Below are 17,250 nucleotides of genomic sequence, written 5' to 3'. Positions count from 1 at the left end.
ACATGAGAAAAAATTTGTCTGGTTTAATTAAAGAATTTCTTATAACAGTATAGGATGTTAAAGTTGCTTCCAATGAATGAAGATAAAATAAAATACAAATTTAAATAAAATGTAGATTGTTTCGTATGGCAACAAAGAAAATGTATTGTTTACCCATTAAGTGATACAAATATAATAATATTTAGCAACTTTATGGTAAATATCTAAATGTTGGGTGAAATTATTTGTCGGCTATAAAGTAGCTAGAAACTAGCTATGAAATAAGGGAAAACTGACTTGAAACCAGCCAGAAACCGGCTAGGAACTCCGGCTGGCGCATCTCTAGCCGCTCCTTCATTTGTATTCTGAATACACTTGTGTGAGTGGCAAGTGCACGTGTGTATTTGTTTGTCCGAATAATCTGTTGCTGTGCGTTTTTAATTCATTTTCCATTTTATACCACCCGCGATCCGAATCTAAATCAGTACATAAAAGAGTTTGTGGCGAGCTAGCGGTCAAAAGGGCAAAACCATAAACGTCACCAACGGTATACGCACTGTGGGAAGTGGAAAAAAAAGGCCGGTAAGTGCGGGCAGCGACGTCGACTGCGGCAGAGCCAGTGGCAAACCTGACGTGTATTTTATTCTGCATACTCTTGCAAAGTGTATTATTAATTTATTCAGGTCTTTGGAACGCGACTCCATAAAGTGTGTATAAACAAATACATTTATACAATAAAAATGTTTACGCACCTGTTTCAGAGCAATAACAATAACAAGAATATTAAGCTAACTAAATGTCGCCCATTTTTATTTATTTACTCTCTCATCTTTGACTTATATTTTTTCTTTTGATGATATTTCCCGTTATCTTTATCCAAATCGCATGATATACATACGTATGTATGTATGTAAATAAATCTATTATTAATACGATTTAAAGTTTATCAACATAAAATAATAAATCAAATATTTACCTTAACCTTATACCGCAAGGGTATACAAACACGGCTTGCCGAAAATAGCTTTCTAATTTGTTTGCTTCTTATATTATTTTTTTGCCGATTACGCCGTTACAAATAGCAGATCGAGATCTCCCCCAGCGACAGACACACTTTGACGCCACCACGATGAGCAGCTTTCCCAGTTTCGCGGACATTTCGGCCAAGTTCTCGGAGGACACGCTGGATGAGATCATCCGTAATAAGGGCGGCACCCGGCACACCTCCTACAAGTTCGGACCGAGCGGCAAGAAGGGCGACGCCTATCTGAGCCGGGTCTTCCGGATAACCATCTTTGGCGTGAAGGAGGCGCAGGCCGGCCAGGATGAGGAGCAACTGGAGGTCAGTGTGATCGTGAAGGCCATGCCCGACAATCTGCACCGAAGGCGACTGTTCCGGTCGGTGTTGTTCTTCCGCAACGAGATCCACTTCTACACGAAGGTTATCCCGGCCATCGAGGCCTTCCAGAAGTCCCGCCAGCCGGCGCCCAAGAAGCCATTCGTCGAGTATCCCCTGTGCCTGGCCAGCCTGTGCGACGGGGTCAACGATTTCATCGCCCTCGAGGATGTGGGTCCCAGAGGCTATACGGCCCCAGTGCGGTGAGTTTTTGTCTATTTAAATACCTAGATAACAAATAAGCCACTATAAAAGCATATAAAACTAGGTCATCTTAGAGAAAGTGAAGCTAAAAAAGTTGAATTAAAAAAAATATATATATGTATATACATATATTAATAACTTAAAAAATTATCGATATATATTATTCTATGTACTCTAAGCACATTTAATAGCCTAGAGTTAAATCAGAAGTTTGCAATTTTTCAAAAAATTATTAATATTTTAAAACAAGTATACGTTTGAGCAAGTAGAAATTAAAGATTATAAATAAATTCAATTTAAAAACAAATAGGTTTACATATGCCTATGTATTCGCGCTTATATATTGTACTATGTAGTATTAAGTAATTTAAACAAATAATAGAAAATTAATTGCTAACTGAAAGTTATGGTTACTGTTATCATTTCCACTATATCAGCATTATCTTATCTACAAGCTCCCTTGTTTTTTTCTGATTTATAAACGATAAGGAATTATAAGTAGCTTTCCGTCTTACCTATATATCTGATTATGGATTTAATAAATTTCATTTGGTTAAACCTATGAATGCTTGAAATTTGTTAAGTCGTATGATATTAACAATTAAAAATATATTTTAAACGCGATTTGTTGTGCTCTTTTGCAGCCAGGACTACATTTCCCTGGAGGATGCGATGCTGACGATGCGAACCCTGGGTCGTTTCCATGGCGTGGCCCTGGCCTTCAATGCCCTGGATCACGAGAACTTCGAGAAGGCGGCGGGATCGTTGGAGGAGACCTACTACGGCGAACACACCCGGGAGTGGTATGCGGACTTCCTCGTGCTGGCGAAGAACGTGGCCAAGGACGCCATCAAGCAGGTGTATCCGGACACCAAGTATGAGACTGTGGCCGGCAACTACCTGCAGGACACGCTGTTCGACGACCTGATCAACCTGGTCTCCACCCGCTCCAAGCTGAGCGTCTTCGGGCACGGCGACTGCTGGACACCCAACTTCCTGACCAAGTACAACGAGCAGGGGCAATCGCAGGAGATAATCATCATTGACTTCCAGCTGGCCAGGTGCTCCTCCTTGGCCCTGGACCTGAGCTTCTTCACTTACTCGTGCACGAGCCAGGAGCTGCGGGAGCAGCACTACGAGAAGCTGCTTCGCGCCTACCTGGAGAGTGCCCAGAGCCTGATCCAGGATCTGGGTGGCAATGCGGAGGCGATCATCTCCTGGGACTCGCTGCAGGAGGAGCTGAAGAACTTCGGACGCTTTGGCGTCGGCATGGGCATCGAATCGCTGCCGATGACAATGATAGAGGACGATGAGGTGGCCGATCTGGATGAGATCAAGGAGAACGCCGTCCTCACCGACATCTGGAACATCACGCCCTTCAAGGAGCCAGCCAAGCAGCAGCGTTTGGCCGACATGTTCAAGCACGCCATCGATCAGGGCTACATTAAGTAGACAATCGTTCAAGTATCTCTTATGATTTTCCCGCCATTTTCTATGGTCAAATCGAAAGCATTTAGTATTGCGAATTTTTATATGTATGTAACCCCTTGTATGTCTATGCATATGTACACAATATAACTCCAAATTATTATAACTAAACTGGTTTGGATTAAAAACAGATCTTTATGGGCAATAACTGATGAATAGAGTAACATAGTAACATAGACTGACAGATATGTACACAGTGCTGGTGCTGGAGCTAGAACTAAGTGTGGAGCGACCATCTCAGAGGCACTGTCCTTCGTGCAGGACGCACCAGTGCGGAATCACCGCATCCGCGTGGATGCCGCGGGCCAGGAGTCGCTCGCGGTAGCGATAGAACCTTCGCTGGGCCAGCAGGGCAGACGACTTGGGATTGGACCACAGTCGCTCGGCGGCAGCTCCAGCTCGCGGCCAGATGCGAGATTCTGCGGGGAGATTGGAGCAGCATTAGTTCACTTGCCTGTTAATATCTAGCACCTATGGCACTTACCCAGCGAGTTCTGATCCACGTACTCGCTCCACATGCACACCTCGCCGCCCAGCACCTGATCCTTGCTGCGCCCAGTGGGCATGCCGCTGGAGTAGACCGTGCGCCAATTGTAGTACGAGGTGCTGCCCCAGAATCCGTGGTCCAGGTACCAGGCGTTCTTCGTGGACACAATCAGCCGGTAGCCCCGCTGCAGGAGCTCCCGATTGAGCGCGTCCTGCGACTCCACCCACGTCTGGATGATGAACCGCTCCTTGGGCAGATAGGCCTCGATGTAGCGCGGATCGGTGAGATGGCTGGACCAGATGATCACCGACTTGGGCACCTTGATGCCCGGATACATGCGCTCGTTGATCTCGTCCCAGGCATTGAGATTCCGCTGGTGGAACTGCGACCACAGCCGCAGGAAGCTCTGCTCGCTAAGATCGAAGCCGCGCGCCCGCATCCCGTCGCGGATCTCCTCGGTGTTGTTCCAGCAGGGCAGGAAGACCTCGTCGCCGCCCATGTGCAGGGTCTCCTCGGGCGCCCCCACCTCGGCCACGTCCTCGAAGATCTCCTTCAGCACGGCGTACATGTGATCGTTGAGTGGATTCAGTTGTCCGCAAGGCGGCTGCACGCAGAATCTCCGCCAGGGCGATTGGTTCAGGCACACGGACATGTTGCCCAGTCCAGCTGCGGGACCCCACTGCCACCCATTGCCCGCATGCGAGGGTCCATCGATCTCGATCAGGATGCGGATGCCCCGCAGGCGGGCGTACTTCACCAGATTGACGGCGTCCTGGCGCGAGTACGACTGCGACGAGGAGTACGCCCCATAGCGCTGCATCTCCGGCACCCTGGTGATCTCCAGCGGAAAGCTGTGCGTGTCCACCACATGCCAGTGGAGCACGTTCAGCTTGCTGGCCGCCATGGCGTCCAACGTGCTGCGGATGAACTTGAGCGGCACGAAATTGCGGGCCGTGTCCAGCAGAACGCCGCGATGGGGAAACGCCGGACGATCGGTGATATTGGCCGTGGTCACCATTAGCAGGCCATTGGTCAGACTGCCGGTGACCAGGTTGCTCAGCGTTTCGAAGGCATGACGTGCACCGTACACCGTTCCGGCCTGGATGTCCACAAAGGTGGCCGTGTCCGTGGTTCGCACCACCAACGAGTAACTCTCATCCGTGGGCCAGTCGAGCACCAGACTCTCGTTGGTAACCGTCGACCTGACCAGGATCTGCTTGCTGCTCTCCAGCGTGCAGTTCCGGGTGCACTCCTTCAGCAGATTGGAGACGAACAGGCGGTTCGTCTCCCGCAAAAACTGGGTGGCCGCCTCGCCGGGCGCCACCACATGGAAGCGCACCTTCCACGGGTCGAACCGCACCCTGCTGTGCGAGATGGAGCACTCCCTGCCCGTGGGCATCGGCCAGATGGCCCCATACTTCCCGCAGGACAGACGGCAGTCCCGCTGGCTCTCGAAGACCTCGGGCGCGTACTGCAGGCCGGCCACCTGCTCAGTCTCCGAGGTGCAAATGTCCGTCCGACTGCAGAGCCACTTTCTAAAAATGCAAGGGAAAGTTTATAATTAATTGTTATTAAATATTATTTGTTATGGTACTGCAGGTACTCATATGCTGTGGTTACTCTTCTGTTGAGGTGTTCAGTCTATTAGGATAATAAACCGAAACGAAATCGAAAACAATATGATACTATTTAGACATCAATATGATTGCATGAGTGGTATTTATTGATATTACCCTTGGTACTGGCCAAATAGTAGCTTTTTAATTTGTGACTTACATTTTGGTTTAAATATGAATATATTAAAACTATTTAAAAGTTCTTAAAATATGTACGGAGTGACACAGAAATCTTTTTTGCGGAATTTTTGTGTTGATTATTTAAAAAATATTATTAATTGGCAATTTCACATTCTATCCAATGTGCCTAATTATATATATTATATTATGTGCCTAAAGCGATTAATTTGCCACTACAAACAAAGGAAATTTTAAGATTTGTAATGCTATTAAAGGCATTAACTATTGTTATATAGTTCATTGAACGACCCAATGGACTGCATTCGGAGTTTTGCATTTCTATGCGATAAGAGCTTATCAGGTTCTTAGGGAAATCACTATAAAAGTCGCAAACTCATGCAAATGGAATTATATATCTTAAATTACTGATAAAGGCTTTGTTACTTGTTTGTTAAAACTTTGACAAGTTAATACTAAAAAAAATTAAAACCATAATTAAAAATGAAAACAAAGATTGTTTGGGTAACCTTTTATTTTATTCAGTTTTCATGTAACTTTAGTATCTTTAGTAGAATTTTGAAAAACTTTTGCTTTAAATGCTGTTAGGTAAATTTTATTTCAAAAATCCTAAAAAAAGGCCTGATAAAATATAGAAATAATTTAAAAACTCACATTTTGTTCTAGTGAAGAGATTTTTTAAATTATAATAAAATACATATGAGTGTTACTCATTTAAACATTTAATGGCCAACTAAAATAATTGCAAAAATTGATAAAACATAAGTATTGTTTAGGAGGTTGATTTTCTTTTTCACTTTTTGGCCAACTAAAAAAAAAATTATAAAAAAAAAAACTGAAAGCTAGTTAGCTAGATGTTTTTAATTACATTTTTATAGAAAGTCAGTAGAAATTCTTCTAGTTTCTTTTTTGGCACTTTGCCGATTAGTTTTTCTGCACTTCCTCGATTTTCACACTTTCCAACGATCGTTCCGCTTTTCGCGAAACTCGCTTGAGTCGAAATAAAATTTTGCATATTAATGTCATTTGGCACAGTTGCTGGTTCAGCTGGTTTTACATTTTAAATTTCTTATTTTTAAATTTATTGAGCCAGGATTGATTCACTTGTTGCTGTTGTTTTTACTGTGATATTCTATCTAGCAGATACACAAACCTGGCCAATTTAATTTTTTTAAGTAATTTGTGGTTTTAGTTAGTGCATAATATCACAATTTCTCTCATCTCGTTTCTCTATTTTTCTCATTTTTATGGGAATTTGTTTGGAGATATTTAAATTTTGAATTTTAATGCAGTGTGGCACAGTTGAAATATATGGATGTTTTTTTTTTTTAATTTTAAAAATGTATTCCTGTTGTATTGGCTGGGATTTCCTGTCGAGCGGGGACACAAACCTGCTGGCGCTGCCGCCGTCGACGTCGCTGTCGGCGTCATCTGCCCGCGTCAGCGCAGCGCCGACTGCGAAGCAGAGCAGAAGCGAAGCAAAAGCGGAGCAAAAGCACTGATAACGGTTGTAGCTGCTGAACCGCATCGTTCCTTTCTAACGGCTTCCTATAAAAGTCACCCGCTTTTATATTTTTTGTTTGGTATTTCGTATTTTGTATTTTGAATTTATGCACCACCACCCACCGCTCCGCTCGCCGAGCACAACAAAACTGAAATCGAAAAAGCGACGGGGGAAGTACGAATAAAATAAATCCGGCGAAATTTCACTTGCAGCGCAGCAGCAGCTACAACAACAACAACAACAACAATAGCGAGAGCCGAGCTTATCGCCAATTGAAGAGCGGAACGAAAGAGAAAGAGAGAGTATGAGAGAGAGCGATACACAGCAAAAAAAGGTCCTTTAATAGGAATTTATTTTCCCAAATATATAACAAAAATGTATATCTTATATATATTTCATATCCTACTGAGATAGCTTTTAAACTTTAAGAAATTTTTTAATTTGAACAACTGATTATCACTTGAAAATCATTACCATTTTCCATATTAATGATTACATTTCTACAAAACGCTTATGAATTTAGAATCTGTTGTATTTCTCTCAGTTCCTTTTACTGTGCTGATACGCTTAATATATTACTAAACTTAATAATATTTGTCTAATTAAAAAAAATGTGCTCACCATAAAATATTTTTCTAAAATTTTCCATTTTGAGTTCTCATCTGTAGTTTTGATAAAAAGTGATTTGTGTATTGGAAGCCAAAAAAAGTTGTACTTATCTAAATTTAATCATTATCCTAGAAAAGAACCAGACTGTTTCTTTCTGTGCACAGCTCTGGAATCAGCATATCCCCCACTCTGCATAAAACCCCCACCCCCTGATGAGTGGCCCACATACGGAAGTGGTGGGGTGAGTGATAAAATGAAAAAAATACATACATATGTATGCGGTGCAAGAACCGCAACAACAGCAAATATCGGGGCTTGAAAACTGCCAGCGACCAAAATCACAAATAGAAGCAATAAAACCAGAGAAAGTGAATAATTTTCACAAAAAATGTTTGATCTGATTAAAGGAACTCTGGCAAAGCCATTTACCAAAATGTAGGAGAGAAAACCAGTTTCTGCTCTTTTGGGAGTAAGCTTTTGGCAAAAGGTTTACAATCGAAGATCAATTAAAAGTTTACCATAATTATTTGTTTGCAGAACATTATTTAGAGTTTTTCACAAATTTGAATTATAAATCAATGATATCCAAAGCTTATATTAACGGAAGTAATTTGAGTCAAAAGTAAATATTTCCGTTAAAGTTGACACCATCAACACAATTCTTAGAAAAGATACTCCCTATTTCAAAGACTCTTCATTGATAAAATATTTCCAAAAGAAAAAGAAGGGGGCTAGGATTAATTTGGCCCTTTTATCTACCACGAGTTGTTTTTTACCAATAAACACCAAAAATTGTCTGTCGAAATTAATAAGTCAAGGCAAATCGGTTTGATCGGGGTTTCCATGTAGAAATCGAATTAAAAAAGTAAAGTCTTAAACTGTGTTGCATATGTACATATTATCAATTTATTTTGTTAACGGATTTGCTAAATATATTAACTTTAAAAGACAAAGTCTACTGATTGTCTTTTTATAATTTTTTTTTATTTAATTAGACCTATGACGTATTACAATAGAAAAATAAATGTTTATCAAAAAATAGAAAAAACTATTTAGAAATAAATTAAATTGAATAGCGGTGCCATGGTGGTAGACTAAAAATTGGTAGTGGGCGTTAATTAAATATCATTTAAATATACATAGTTACAAAATTAAATATAACATATATGTACAGTGGGTAAAAGAAGTATAAACATATACATAAACCTGTTTTACCCACTGTATAGGTATATACATATACAAAAATAAAATTAGAATAATTAAAATAACTTATAAAATAAACTTATATTGGTTATGAGCCTACGAGTTTGAATCAAATGTTTTTAAATATCTAACAATTTATTTGAATTGCATTTTAGTTCTTAATTTACTGAAACAAACTAATTCGACAAAATCGTTGAGACGCTAGAAATTGTAAACAACAAACTATTTTGTCGTAATTGTTTTAATCTATTTTGAGTGGATTAACAAGTGATTTCATGAATTGAAATCATCTTTATAGCCGCAAAACACACTGTTCTAGCACCCTCATTATGATTTCGATAAAAGATGAAAACAAGAGAAAAACATTATTTGTATGTGACTGGGCATTGTTGATTATTATTTTATTGTATTCGGCATTCGCACATCTAGTTCTTATATGGTCCCTGCCCATGCAGCTCTCTCCCTCATTTTTTTTTTAATAATAATAATATGTATTATTATGTGGTCGCTGGCTGGCTTGGATTCCAATTCCAATTCCATTTTCATTTTAATTCCATGGACGCCTTTTGTGCGCCTTCCAAATGAATTTTGAATTATGCGATAGCGCCGCCTTCGCTCTTTATTCTTGGGCCCATGCCCATTGTTGTTGCCCGTGAGCGTGTGTGAGTTCCTGTGTTTAGAATGTAAAATTATAATAATTAAAAAAGAGTACGTGCGAGTGCTGTAATGGGGCGTTTGAGATGGATGTTGGATGGGTGAAGCGATAGTTTAAATTTGCAAAGCTTATCACCATCCAGCACACCTGTTAAATATTTAAATGACACATTAGTTTTTGTGTTACTTTGAAGAGTTGATCTACGAACAATTTCATTTAAAGCCACTGTATTGCATTGTTTGAAACAATTTTTTTATTTTTTTTGTCATTATTACAGCTTAACTTGTATTAACCAACAACCTCTTGTGTATATATAAAAAAACATAGATAGTTAACAAGCCTAAATTTATTTAAACTATTTAATTTATTTCCTAATACTTTTTGACGAACGAAATTGAGTTACGTTAATCAATACAAAGAAAGCTTAAATTTATAATCGTTGCTATAAATTGTATTCATTTACAATATTTTATAGTAAGCCCTCTTTTTGTGGGTAATATCTATAATAAAAATAATAATATACATAGATATTCATTTATTTGTATAACTTTAAGTAGCTAAACAAATTAACTAACTTCTACCACTACTTTATGCATTTTTCACGCGCTCATCTCTGTAAGTTCACACATGTGGGCGGGCCAAATGAGTTTTGCCCAACTCGGACATCAGGTCCTGAAAGGGAATCACCAGGATGAGATGGAGCTGGATCTGGAAAGGGAATGAGAATGGGTATGGATGTGGGCAGGGAGTAACGTCATGAGGAGCAGCTGCAGCTGTTCCTGTCGCTCCAGGACAATGCAAGTGCACAGATGCGAATGCACTGTAAAAAATCGCTTACAGATGTTAAGCCTATAAATAATTACATTTACTACCATCAATAATTGTAAATGCTAACAAGTGTAACTATTCCTATTTAATCTATTTACGATAAAAAGTTAAACTTTCAAAGTCTGGCAAGAAAAAACAATTTTTTTATACTTTAATAAAATTTAAATCTTAAATTAATTAATTAATTTTTAATTTTTAATTGTTGCACAAGTTTAGATTTAACAAGAAAATATTGCAATTATTATAAATAATGTAGTGTAATTAATTTTTAAGTGTGTTCAAGTGGGTGGGTGTGGGGAGTCCGTCGCCACTGATTATGATGTTGATTACATTGCGGGTTCTCTATCCCTTTCCTCCCTTTACACACAGAGAAAAAATGTATTGACATTTCTGAGGCTTCCTTAAATAATAATATTTATGTTATGAAAATCCGCTTAATCTTTTAAAAAATTCAAGTTTTGGGATGATAAATGTAATAAAATGATATTCCAGGAGTTATTTGAAAACCATATGTTAGTGAATATCAAACCTAAATATATTTTTTTCCTGTGCATAACTAGGAATGGATGTGGTTTCTGAGAACCGTCATTCCGGTTCCGTCAGTCAGCGCTGACTGCCCCCTAAAACCCCCCGAATACCCCGCCCCTGCATCCTTCTGCTTAGAACAATGCAAGATTAAAAAACTGTAACAAATTACAAGCAAAACGGCAAATAAATTACACGAAAACCAGAGAGCTGAATATAAAAAAGGAAATCAGCAGAGAAAATGCAAACAAAAAGCAAGCGCAAAAAGTTGCAGCTACCAAAAGGGGGCGGGGTAAAAGGGGCGTGGCTGAGGTCAGCGGCCCTAGGGGTTGTCATATGGTATAATGGGGGGTGGTCGCAAAAATTGGGGGTAGGCATGTGTGGAAATGCAAAGTTATAGGAAAAGTTAATTTGTGTTTTGTGCTTTTTTGGGGGATAAGAGAATGGCTTTATACTTTATCTGATTTAATCAGGGTTTTTGACTTACAAATGCAAACGAAAGTACACTAAAATTGTTGTAGATCACCTCAAGTATTTTCATTATTTTTGTTATAAATTTAAATTTTGAATTATGTCAGAGAAATTACTTGGCTTAAAATAACACTTTTTCTACTATATTATGCCTCTAAAAGTTGTAAAGTTTTATTGTGTAATAATTTGCAACTTAACTTAACATTTTATGAATGGTCAGTGTTTTTTACTTAAGTTAATGTTTTTTAATTTGTTTTTAAGAACAAAAAAAAACAAGTCTAGATATTTTTAACTAAAATAAAATGATGTGAAATATTTAAGAAATATTATTTAGTGTTCATAAAATACATTTAAAAATTATTCAATATTTAAAAAATGCACTTGATCGGTAAATTAGTTTTCAAATATTTTCGATCGATACTTAATAGAATTAAAATTGTTATTATATTATAAGTAGAATATGAAATAATTGTTTCTTTTATGAAAAACATGTTATTAAAAGATATATGTGGGGCAATGCATTTATAAGCGTTTTAAAAACAAACACTGGGTTTTAGTTTGACGTTCGTATATTTGTCATCTGGCTTTCTCTTGCGTTTTTATTGTTGGTGATGGGCACAGGTGGCTGGCTAAGCGTTTGGCCTTTAGTGGGGGTGGTAAAGTGGGTGGAAGGGAGAATGGGAGGTAGGGCGGATTGGGGGGTGTCGAACTGATCGGCCACCGTTGATGTTACTGCTGTCGTTGTTGTTGTTGTTGTTTTTTTTTTTGTTGTTGCGTCCGGGGACCGTCAAACAATGCAAATTGCATGAATGAATGCCATTTTGCATTTCATTTCAATGCCCACCACCCCCTGACCCCTTTGACCCCTCGTTCACCCCCTTTCTATTTTTTTTTTTTCTCTGACGGCCCTGGTGAACCTGACTGCATTCTATTTTTCTTTTGATTAAATCAAATGCATAAAATGTTTTCAATTCAATCAGAAAAAAAATCACGAAACCAACTACAAGAGTACAAGAACGAAGAAAGTTTTGGTTGCGTACTACTTTGAATACGCTTTCCAAAAATATCAATTTAAGAAAATATATTGCTATGGTATAATCCTCTTAAAAGGCATACAACTTTTAATCCCAATTTTGTCGCCATTATTTAACTAGTTAACACATATATTGACAATTAAATAAGCCACGGGAAATCACTGGGAATTAGTGTCGACCCCTGGCATCGAATTGATTTGAATTCAATTACCTACGATTTCATTTAAGTCAAGGTTAATTCAGTTTGCATTTTAAAATATGATGTGTTGGCAAACTGATTTTATTTTCAAGTTTTTTTTTTTTGATGTCCTATAGGAACAGACTCTAAGTTTTTCAAGGGTTTTTATAATAAGTTTGTTTGGGTTTTTTTTGTTCTTAAGCCGCTTTTAAAATTTTTATTAAGATCGAAAATATTAAAATATTTGTGCATAATCAAAACACTTACTTACTTAACTATCCTCTTTTTAGGTATAGCTAAATCAAAGATATCGGCAATTAAAGGGAAAAAATGGAAGAAAAAGAGAGAGTGAGTGCAGGAATAAGAAGAGAATCGAATGCACGGTCGACCATTCTTTGTTATTTTTTTTTTAATTTGTGCAAAGTTTTCTGCCTTTTTTTCCACACACATGTGGTCTTTTTTTTTTTTTTGTCTGCCGGCGAGTGTGTGTGAATCTAGCTTTTTAATTAATTGCACTAACCTCCCCCTTTTCACCCCCTTTTTCCTGGCAGTGGTTTTGTTTTGTTTTTGATTCTTTTTCCACTTTTTTTTTCGTTTTTGATTTGATAATCCAACAATTGTTGTTCAAGTTCAAGGCCCTCCGAATGCTCTTTGATTCATGAATTAACTTTTTTGCTTGCTGTTTTTTTGTTTTCTTGATTTATTTGTGTTGATTTGGTTTTGATTTGTTTTTGATGGCGATTTGTGGCTTAGGGGTGAGTATCTAAATATATAAACTCGATACAATGAACAAACTCTTTACAATTACGTAACGCTTTTAAAAATAGTACATTTTCAGCTTAATGACTATTGAATTAGCCAGTAAAGACCTTTTAATGTTTTTTTTTTATAATCTTGTATACTTTTATTAATTTGTAATTTAATGACTTTGTTAGCTAATCTAATCACGTGAATATGTTAATGTAAATTGTATTTAGCAAAATTATGCGCGATTTTACTCCAAATTCGTGTAAATGGGTTTTCACTTTCAAAAATGTGCATGCATAGTTGTTAAGAGGAAAATATTTGTCAGCCATCAAATAAATAAATGGTTGGGACAACAGAAAGAACAAGCCATTATTTGGATTTACCTAATATGTTTGCGTTGCAAAAATAAACACAATCATAGGAATGAAAAATTTCTCGGCTTCCAGAGAGATTTGATGTGAATTGAATTCTTGGTGTGCATTTTGTTTAGCAATTTCAGGACGCTGACGTCCTCTTCTCCCCCAAAAACCCACCGACTGTATCCTGCATATCCTTCCCCCCATTGCCGTCCCTGTCGCTCCTTTTCTGTCTTTGTCTCTGTCTCTCATTGGAAGGCGCCAACATAATCAGTATAACAAATGAGATCCTTGTCGACAGTTGTTTGCTGCTTTTGTGTCAGTGGCGTCGTCATCATCATCATCATCATCATCTCAAGGGGAGTGAAGGGGTGTGGGGGGCTTGGAAAGTGGGTGAAAAGAGGGTGGTGCAGGCGGGTGGCGGGTGACAGGGGGTGGGGCACTGCTGTCAACGTCTCTCCGCTTTCTGCCTGACGTTCTACATTGTTATTGTTATTATTTTTGCTGCCTTTATGCAATGTTTTGATTAATTTTTGCCGCAGCCATCTTATCCTACCTCCTCCTCCGCCCCACCCCCTTTTCCACCAACCACACCGCCCCTGAACCCACACCTCTAACCCAAAGCTGCCGCTTTCTCCGCAACCCGCGTGCATTTGCTTGACTGCATTTGCCTCTAGCCTCTAGCAGCCTCCGACTTTTATACACTAAGATAAATATAAGAAAAATCATACAAAAAATCATACAAAAGTTGTTTAATAAAAACAAAACCAAATATTATTGCCACATTTTATAAGGCCCCTCTGAAATCGAAGAAAGTTCTCAACTGAGTTGCCACCTGAATTTTTCATTTTTTCCAGCAAGGGTAAAAAGTATACAAGAATATATACAGCTGCGGTCTTAATAATTTAAGGCATAGAACAATTTATCATAATGCATAATTACCAATAAGCAAAACCTTGGATGTTGTTTCAGTTTTCCATTGGAAATGAGAACTGTTATTAATTCCTTAAAATGTACATTTTAATCTACTGTACTAAATGATTTTATAACATTTAAAGAGAACTCGTTCATTTGCATTGTGTATTGGAATAAATAAAACATTTTTTATCAATCTTTTTTTTTTTTAATTTTCCAATGATAAGTGTGTAGTTTTCTATAGTAGTAGCTTCACGAAAATATAAAAAAGTTGCTAACTATTTGGATTGCTAATGCCATATGATGAAAAACTAGTTTTTTTTTAAATATAAAAAGTTTTGAATACACATTTGAAAATTCTTTTTATTTTTGCATTTTTAAAGTATCAAAAAATATCGAAAGCCGAGGTGACAACTCAGAGTCGTGTAATAGGCGCTATTTGCCGATGGTTTCATATCTAAATGATTTTTCACTTTTTTCGTTTTTGACGCATAAAAAGAAAGTGTCAAAGCTGAACAAATTTGCCCAGAGAAAAAAAGGTGAAAAAATGTAAATAAATGTAAAACTGCTAATAATTTACTAAAGAACAAAACGGAAAAACTGTTACTAAGGAAAATGAAATTTCTAATTGTAATGCTGGTTCTCGTTTCCCATGGCGAGGGCTGTATGCTTTCGAAAAAGACTGGACGTGGAATTGGAGATGACATCGTCACCAAGATCGACGACGATAACTGGATGCTGTTGCTCAAGGACGAGTGGCTGTTCCTGCTCTGTCCGGGAACCCAGACGGACTGCCAGGACCTGAACCTGAACCTCTACAGGCTGGCCACCGGTTTGGAAACCTGTCTATGTGTGGGAGTGGCCTTTGCCGATCTCTCCATGCCGTCGGCGCTGCGCCGACGCTTTTCGGCCTTCGACGGTGAGACCCTGTACCTGTACCATGTCATCGATGGGCACTTCCGTCCGCTGAGCTCCGCTCAGGACCACGTGTCCTTGCAAAATCTCCTCAGCGACGAGGAATGGAAGAAGATTCGCCCAGTGCCGTTCTGGAAGCATCCCACATCCACTCGGATCGGCCTTTCGGTACTCGCCTATAGGCTTACCTCGGGTTACAGTGGCACGTGTTATAGGGTTGCCACCTACATCATTTCCTTTCTGATTGCCGGCATTCTGACCTATGGCGGGTATGCCATTTACATCCTATGGTATACGATCTCCTGCAGGGATAACTCCAACAAGAAGCCTGCTCATGAGAAGATAAAATGGATGAAGGTTGATGGGTATCAGGAATTGGACGAAAATACAACGGTGAAAGTGCATATACTTTCATAATAATTTGGAATTATTAAAAATCATCAAGACTTTTGCAATTTCAAACTTTATAGCGCAGAGCAAGCCATGTTTACATACATTTAATATGACATTTAATACATTTTTGTTATTATTTTGTTACAGTGTGCGAAGGGATATGATGGGAGCGGCGCTGACTGGTGCTGATGATGGGCGGTTGGGCGGTGGAGTAGGCGTGGCTGTTTTGTTTAGTAGTTTTATGGTCTCAACTCGCGGTAAACAATGAAAAATTCTGTCGCTGTTCATTGTCTCGAGTCGAAAAACTTGGGATAAAAAGAGAAGAAAATCATTGGGAAAGAGTGCAGAGGCAAATGAAACATGGGGATTTACATAGAAGGGAGGGCATTTCATCTTCGTAGATTTATTAAATCAACATGGCGGTCGCAACAGAACAGTCAGACAATCAATAAAAATCATAAAAAAAAGAAAGAATCATATACAAGATTCGTATCTAACCAATCAATGCATATCCATATCGACAACATCTAACCAGTATGTTTAATCAAATTAAGATCTTCAACATGACAAGGCCAAATACATTTTGGCATTTCTGTTTTGGCCAATAAATTCCAGCATATCGCAACTCAATCAAAATCAAAATTGCAAACAAAATGCATTTGCATTATTGCACTTTTCCAATGCACCTGCAATGCAAATGCAATCAATATAATTGATGCAACATCCGATTCTGTGGCTGCTTTTTCCCCTTATCTTCCGCATTTCCATTGAGACGAGATGCAAAAAATAAAAGGATTTATGTGTGCACGCATTTATAAATTCATTCACGTAAAATCCCATAATACATTATAATTTACAAAATTGATTTTGGTCAAATGAATGCGAATAATTTCTCGACTTTTGATGAATTAATTCGAGGAGGAAAAATCAGTGTGGTTGGATATAAGTTACGGGTAATATGAAACCACCATATATCTTATTTTGAATCTCGTTTGAATTTGTAATTAATATTTATTGTTATTTATTATTTTACCAGTTAAAATTGATTGACATTTACATCTGCAAATTTGTATTTTTAACTTGTAGCTTGGAACACAAAAATTAGCACAACAATAAATCTTTCGGATGTTACAAAAAAGTCTTTAAAAAAATTAGTCAAATTTGTAACGGAAATGATTACATTTGTTAGATTAGATCATAAGCTGCACAAGTTACACATTAGCCGCACAAAAAAGAAAGTTAAGTGTTTGGCCAAGTTAACATAACAAAAATCTTACAAACTCGTGTTTTCTGTCCTAATAATAATAATATTTCCCCCAAAAATTGGTTATTTTTTAAAAAAGTTAAATCGCAAGTATACATGCATTTTAAACAAATTTAAAACAACTTATTCATCGCCACCCCATCACCTCCATTAATTCCCGAAACAACTTTTACAGATGCAATTTCCTTTGTCTACTGTCTGTCACATTTTCCCTCGTATTTCCCTTTTTGTTTTCCCCCTCTGGAAAAGCCTACACATTTACCAGTTGCAGCGGCATGTGGAAAATTAGCGCTCAATGTTAACATTTGCCCACATTGTTGCGTTGTGTTAATGCATTTTAATTTT

General features: G+C 38.3%; 3 protein-coding genes across 4 annotated transcripts; 2 read left to right on the top strand and 1 right to left on the bottom strand.

Annotated features, from left to right (window-relative positions):
- Window positions 1–343: 343 nt before the first annotated feature.
- LOC108136489 lies at window positions 344–3,173 on the top strand. Of its 2 annotated transcripts, none has more exons than XM_017257704.2 (3): window positions 344–561; window positions 1,065–1,578; window positions 2,224–3,173. In XM_017257704.2, the coding sequence occupies exons 2-3, from the start codon at window positions 1,109–1,111 to the stop codon at window positions 3,029–3,031; spliced, it is 1,278 nt and encodes a 425-aa protein (XP_017113193.1). In that variant the 5' UTR covers window positions 344–561; window positions 1,065–1,108; the 3' UTR covers window positions 3,032–3,173. The 2 variants fall into 2 exon arrangements, with proteins under 2 accessions (XP_017113193.1, XP_017113194.1); XM_017257705.2 differs by having other exon boundaries at window positions 1,062–1,578.
- Window positions 3,174–3,182: 9 nt separating this feature from the next.
- Window positions 3,183–6,962, bottom strand: LOC108136487 (chitooligosaccharidolytic beta-N-acetylglucosaminidase). The gene is made up of 3 exons (XM_017257701.2): window positions 6,700–6,962; window positions 3,552–5,089; window positions 3,183–3,486 (listed from the first exon to the last, which is right to left on the bottom strand). The coding sequence occupies exons 1-3, from the start codon at window positions 6,834–6,836 to the stop codon at window positions 3,305–3,307; spliced, it is 1,857 nt and encodes a 618-aa protein (XP_017113190.1). The 5' UTR covers window positions 6,837–6,962; the 3' UTR covers window positions 3,183–3,304.
- Window positions 6,963–14,845: 7,883 nt separating this feature from the next.
- Window positions 14,846–15,726, top strand: LOC108136408 (thioredoxin-related transmembrane protein 1). The gene has a single exon (XM_017257517.2). The coding sequence runs from the start codon at window positions 14,949–14,951 to the stop codon at window positions 15,663–15,665; it is 717 nt and encodes a 238-aa protein (XP_017113006.1). The 5' UTR covers window positions 14,846–14,948; the 3' UTR covers window positions 15,666–15,726.
- The last annotated feature ends 1,524 nt before the right edge of the window (window positions 15,727–17,250 follow it).

This window comes from Drosophila elegans, unplaced genomic scaffold, assembly GCF_018152505.1.
Source record: "Drosophila elegans isolate 14027-0461.03 unplaced genomic scaffold, ASM1815250v1 contig_149, whole genome shotgun sequence".
Classification (NCBI taxonomy): Eukaryota; Metazoa; Arthropoda; class Insecta; order Diptera; family Drosophilidae; genus Drosophila; species Drosophila elegans.
This window is presented reverse-complemented; position numbering and strand designations above follow the sequence as displayed.

What these genes read in the sequence shown, in the direction of transcription:
- LOC108136489 (XM_017257704.2), top strand. Translation starts at nt 1,109, where the DNA reads ATGAGCAGCTTTCCCAGTTTCGCGGACATTTCGGCCAAGTTCTCGGAG. An exon ending in GGCTATACGGCCCCAGTGCG is followed by an intron (nt 1,579 to 2,223) that starts GTGAGTTTTTGT and finishes GCTCTTTTGCAG; the next exon opens with CCAGGACTACATTTCCCTGG.
- LOC108136487 (XM_017257701.2), bottom strand. Translation starts at nt 6,836, where the DNA reads ATGCGGTTCAGCAGCTACAACCGTTATCAGTGCTTTTGCTCCGCTTTT. An exon ending in GACGGCGGCAGCGCCAGCAG is followed by an intron (nt 5,090 to 6,699) that starts GTTTGTGTCCCC and finishes TTGCATTTTTAG; the next exon opens with AAAGTGGCTCTGCAGTCGGA. An exon ending in CGTGGATCAGAACTCGCTGG is followed by an intron (nt 3,487 to 3,551) that starts GTAAGTGCCATA and finishes ATCTCCCCGCAG; the next exon opens with AATCTCGCATCTGGCCGCGA.
- LOC108136408 (XM_017257517.2), top strand. Translation starts at nt 14,949, where the DNA reads ATGAAATTTCTAATTGTAATGCTGGTTCTCGTTTCCCATGGCGAGGGC.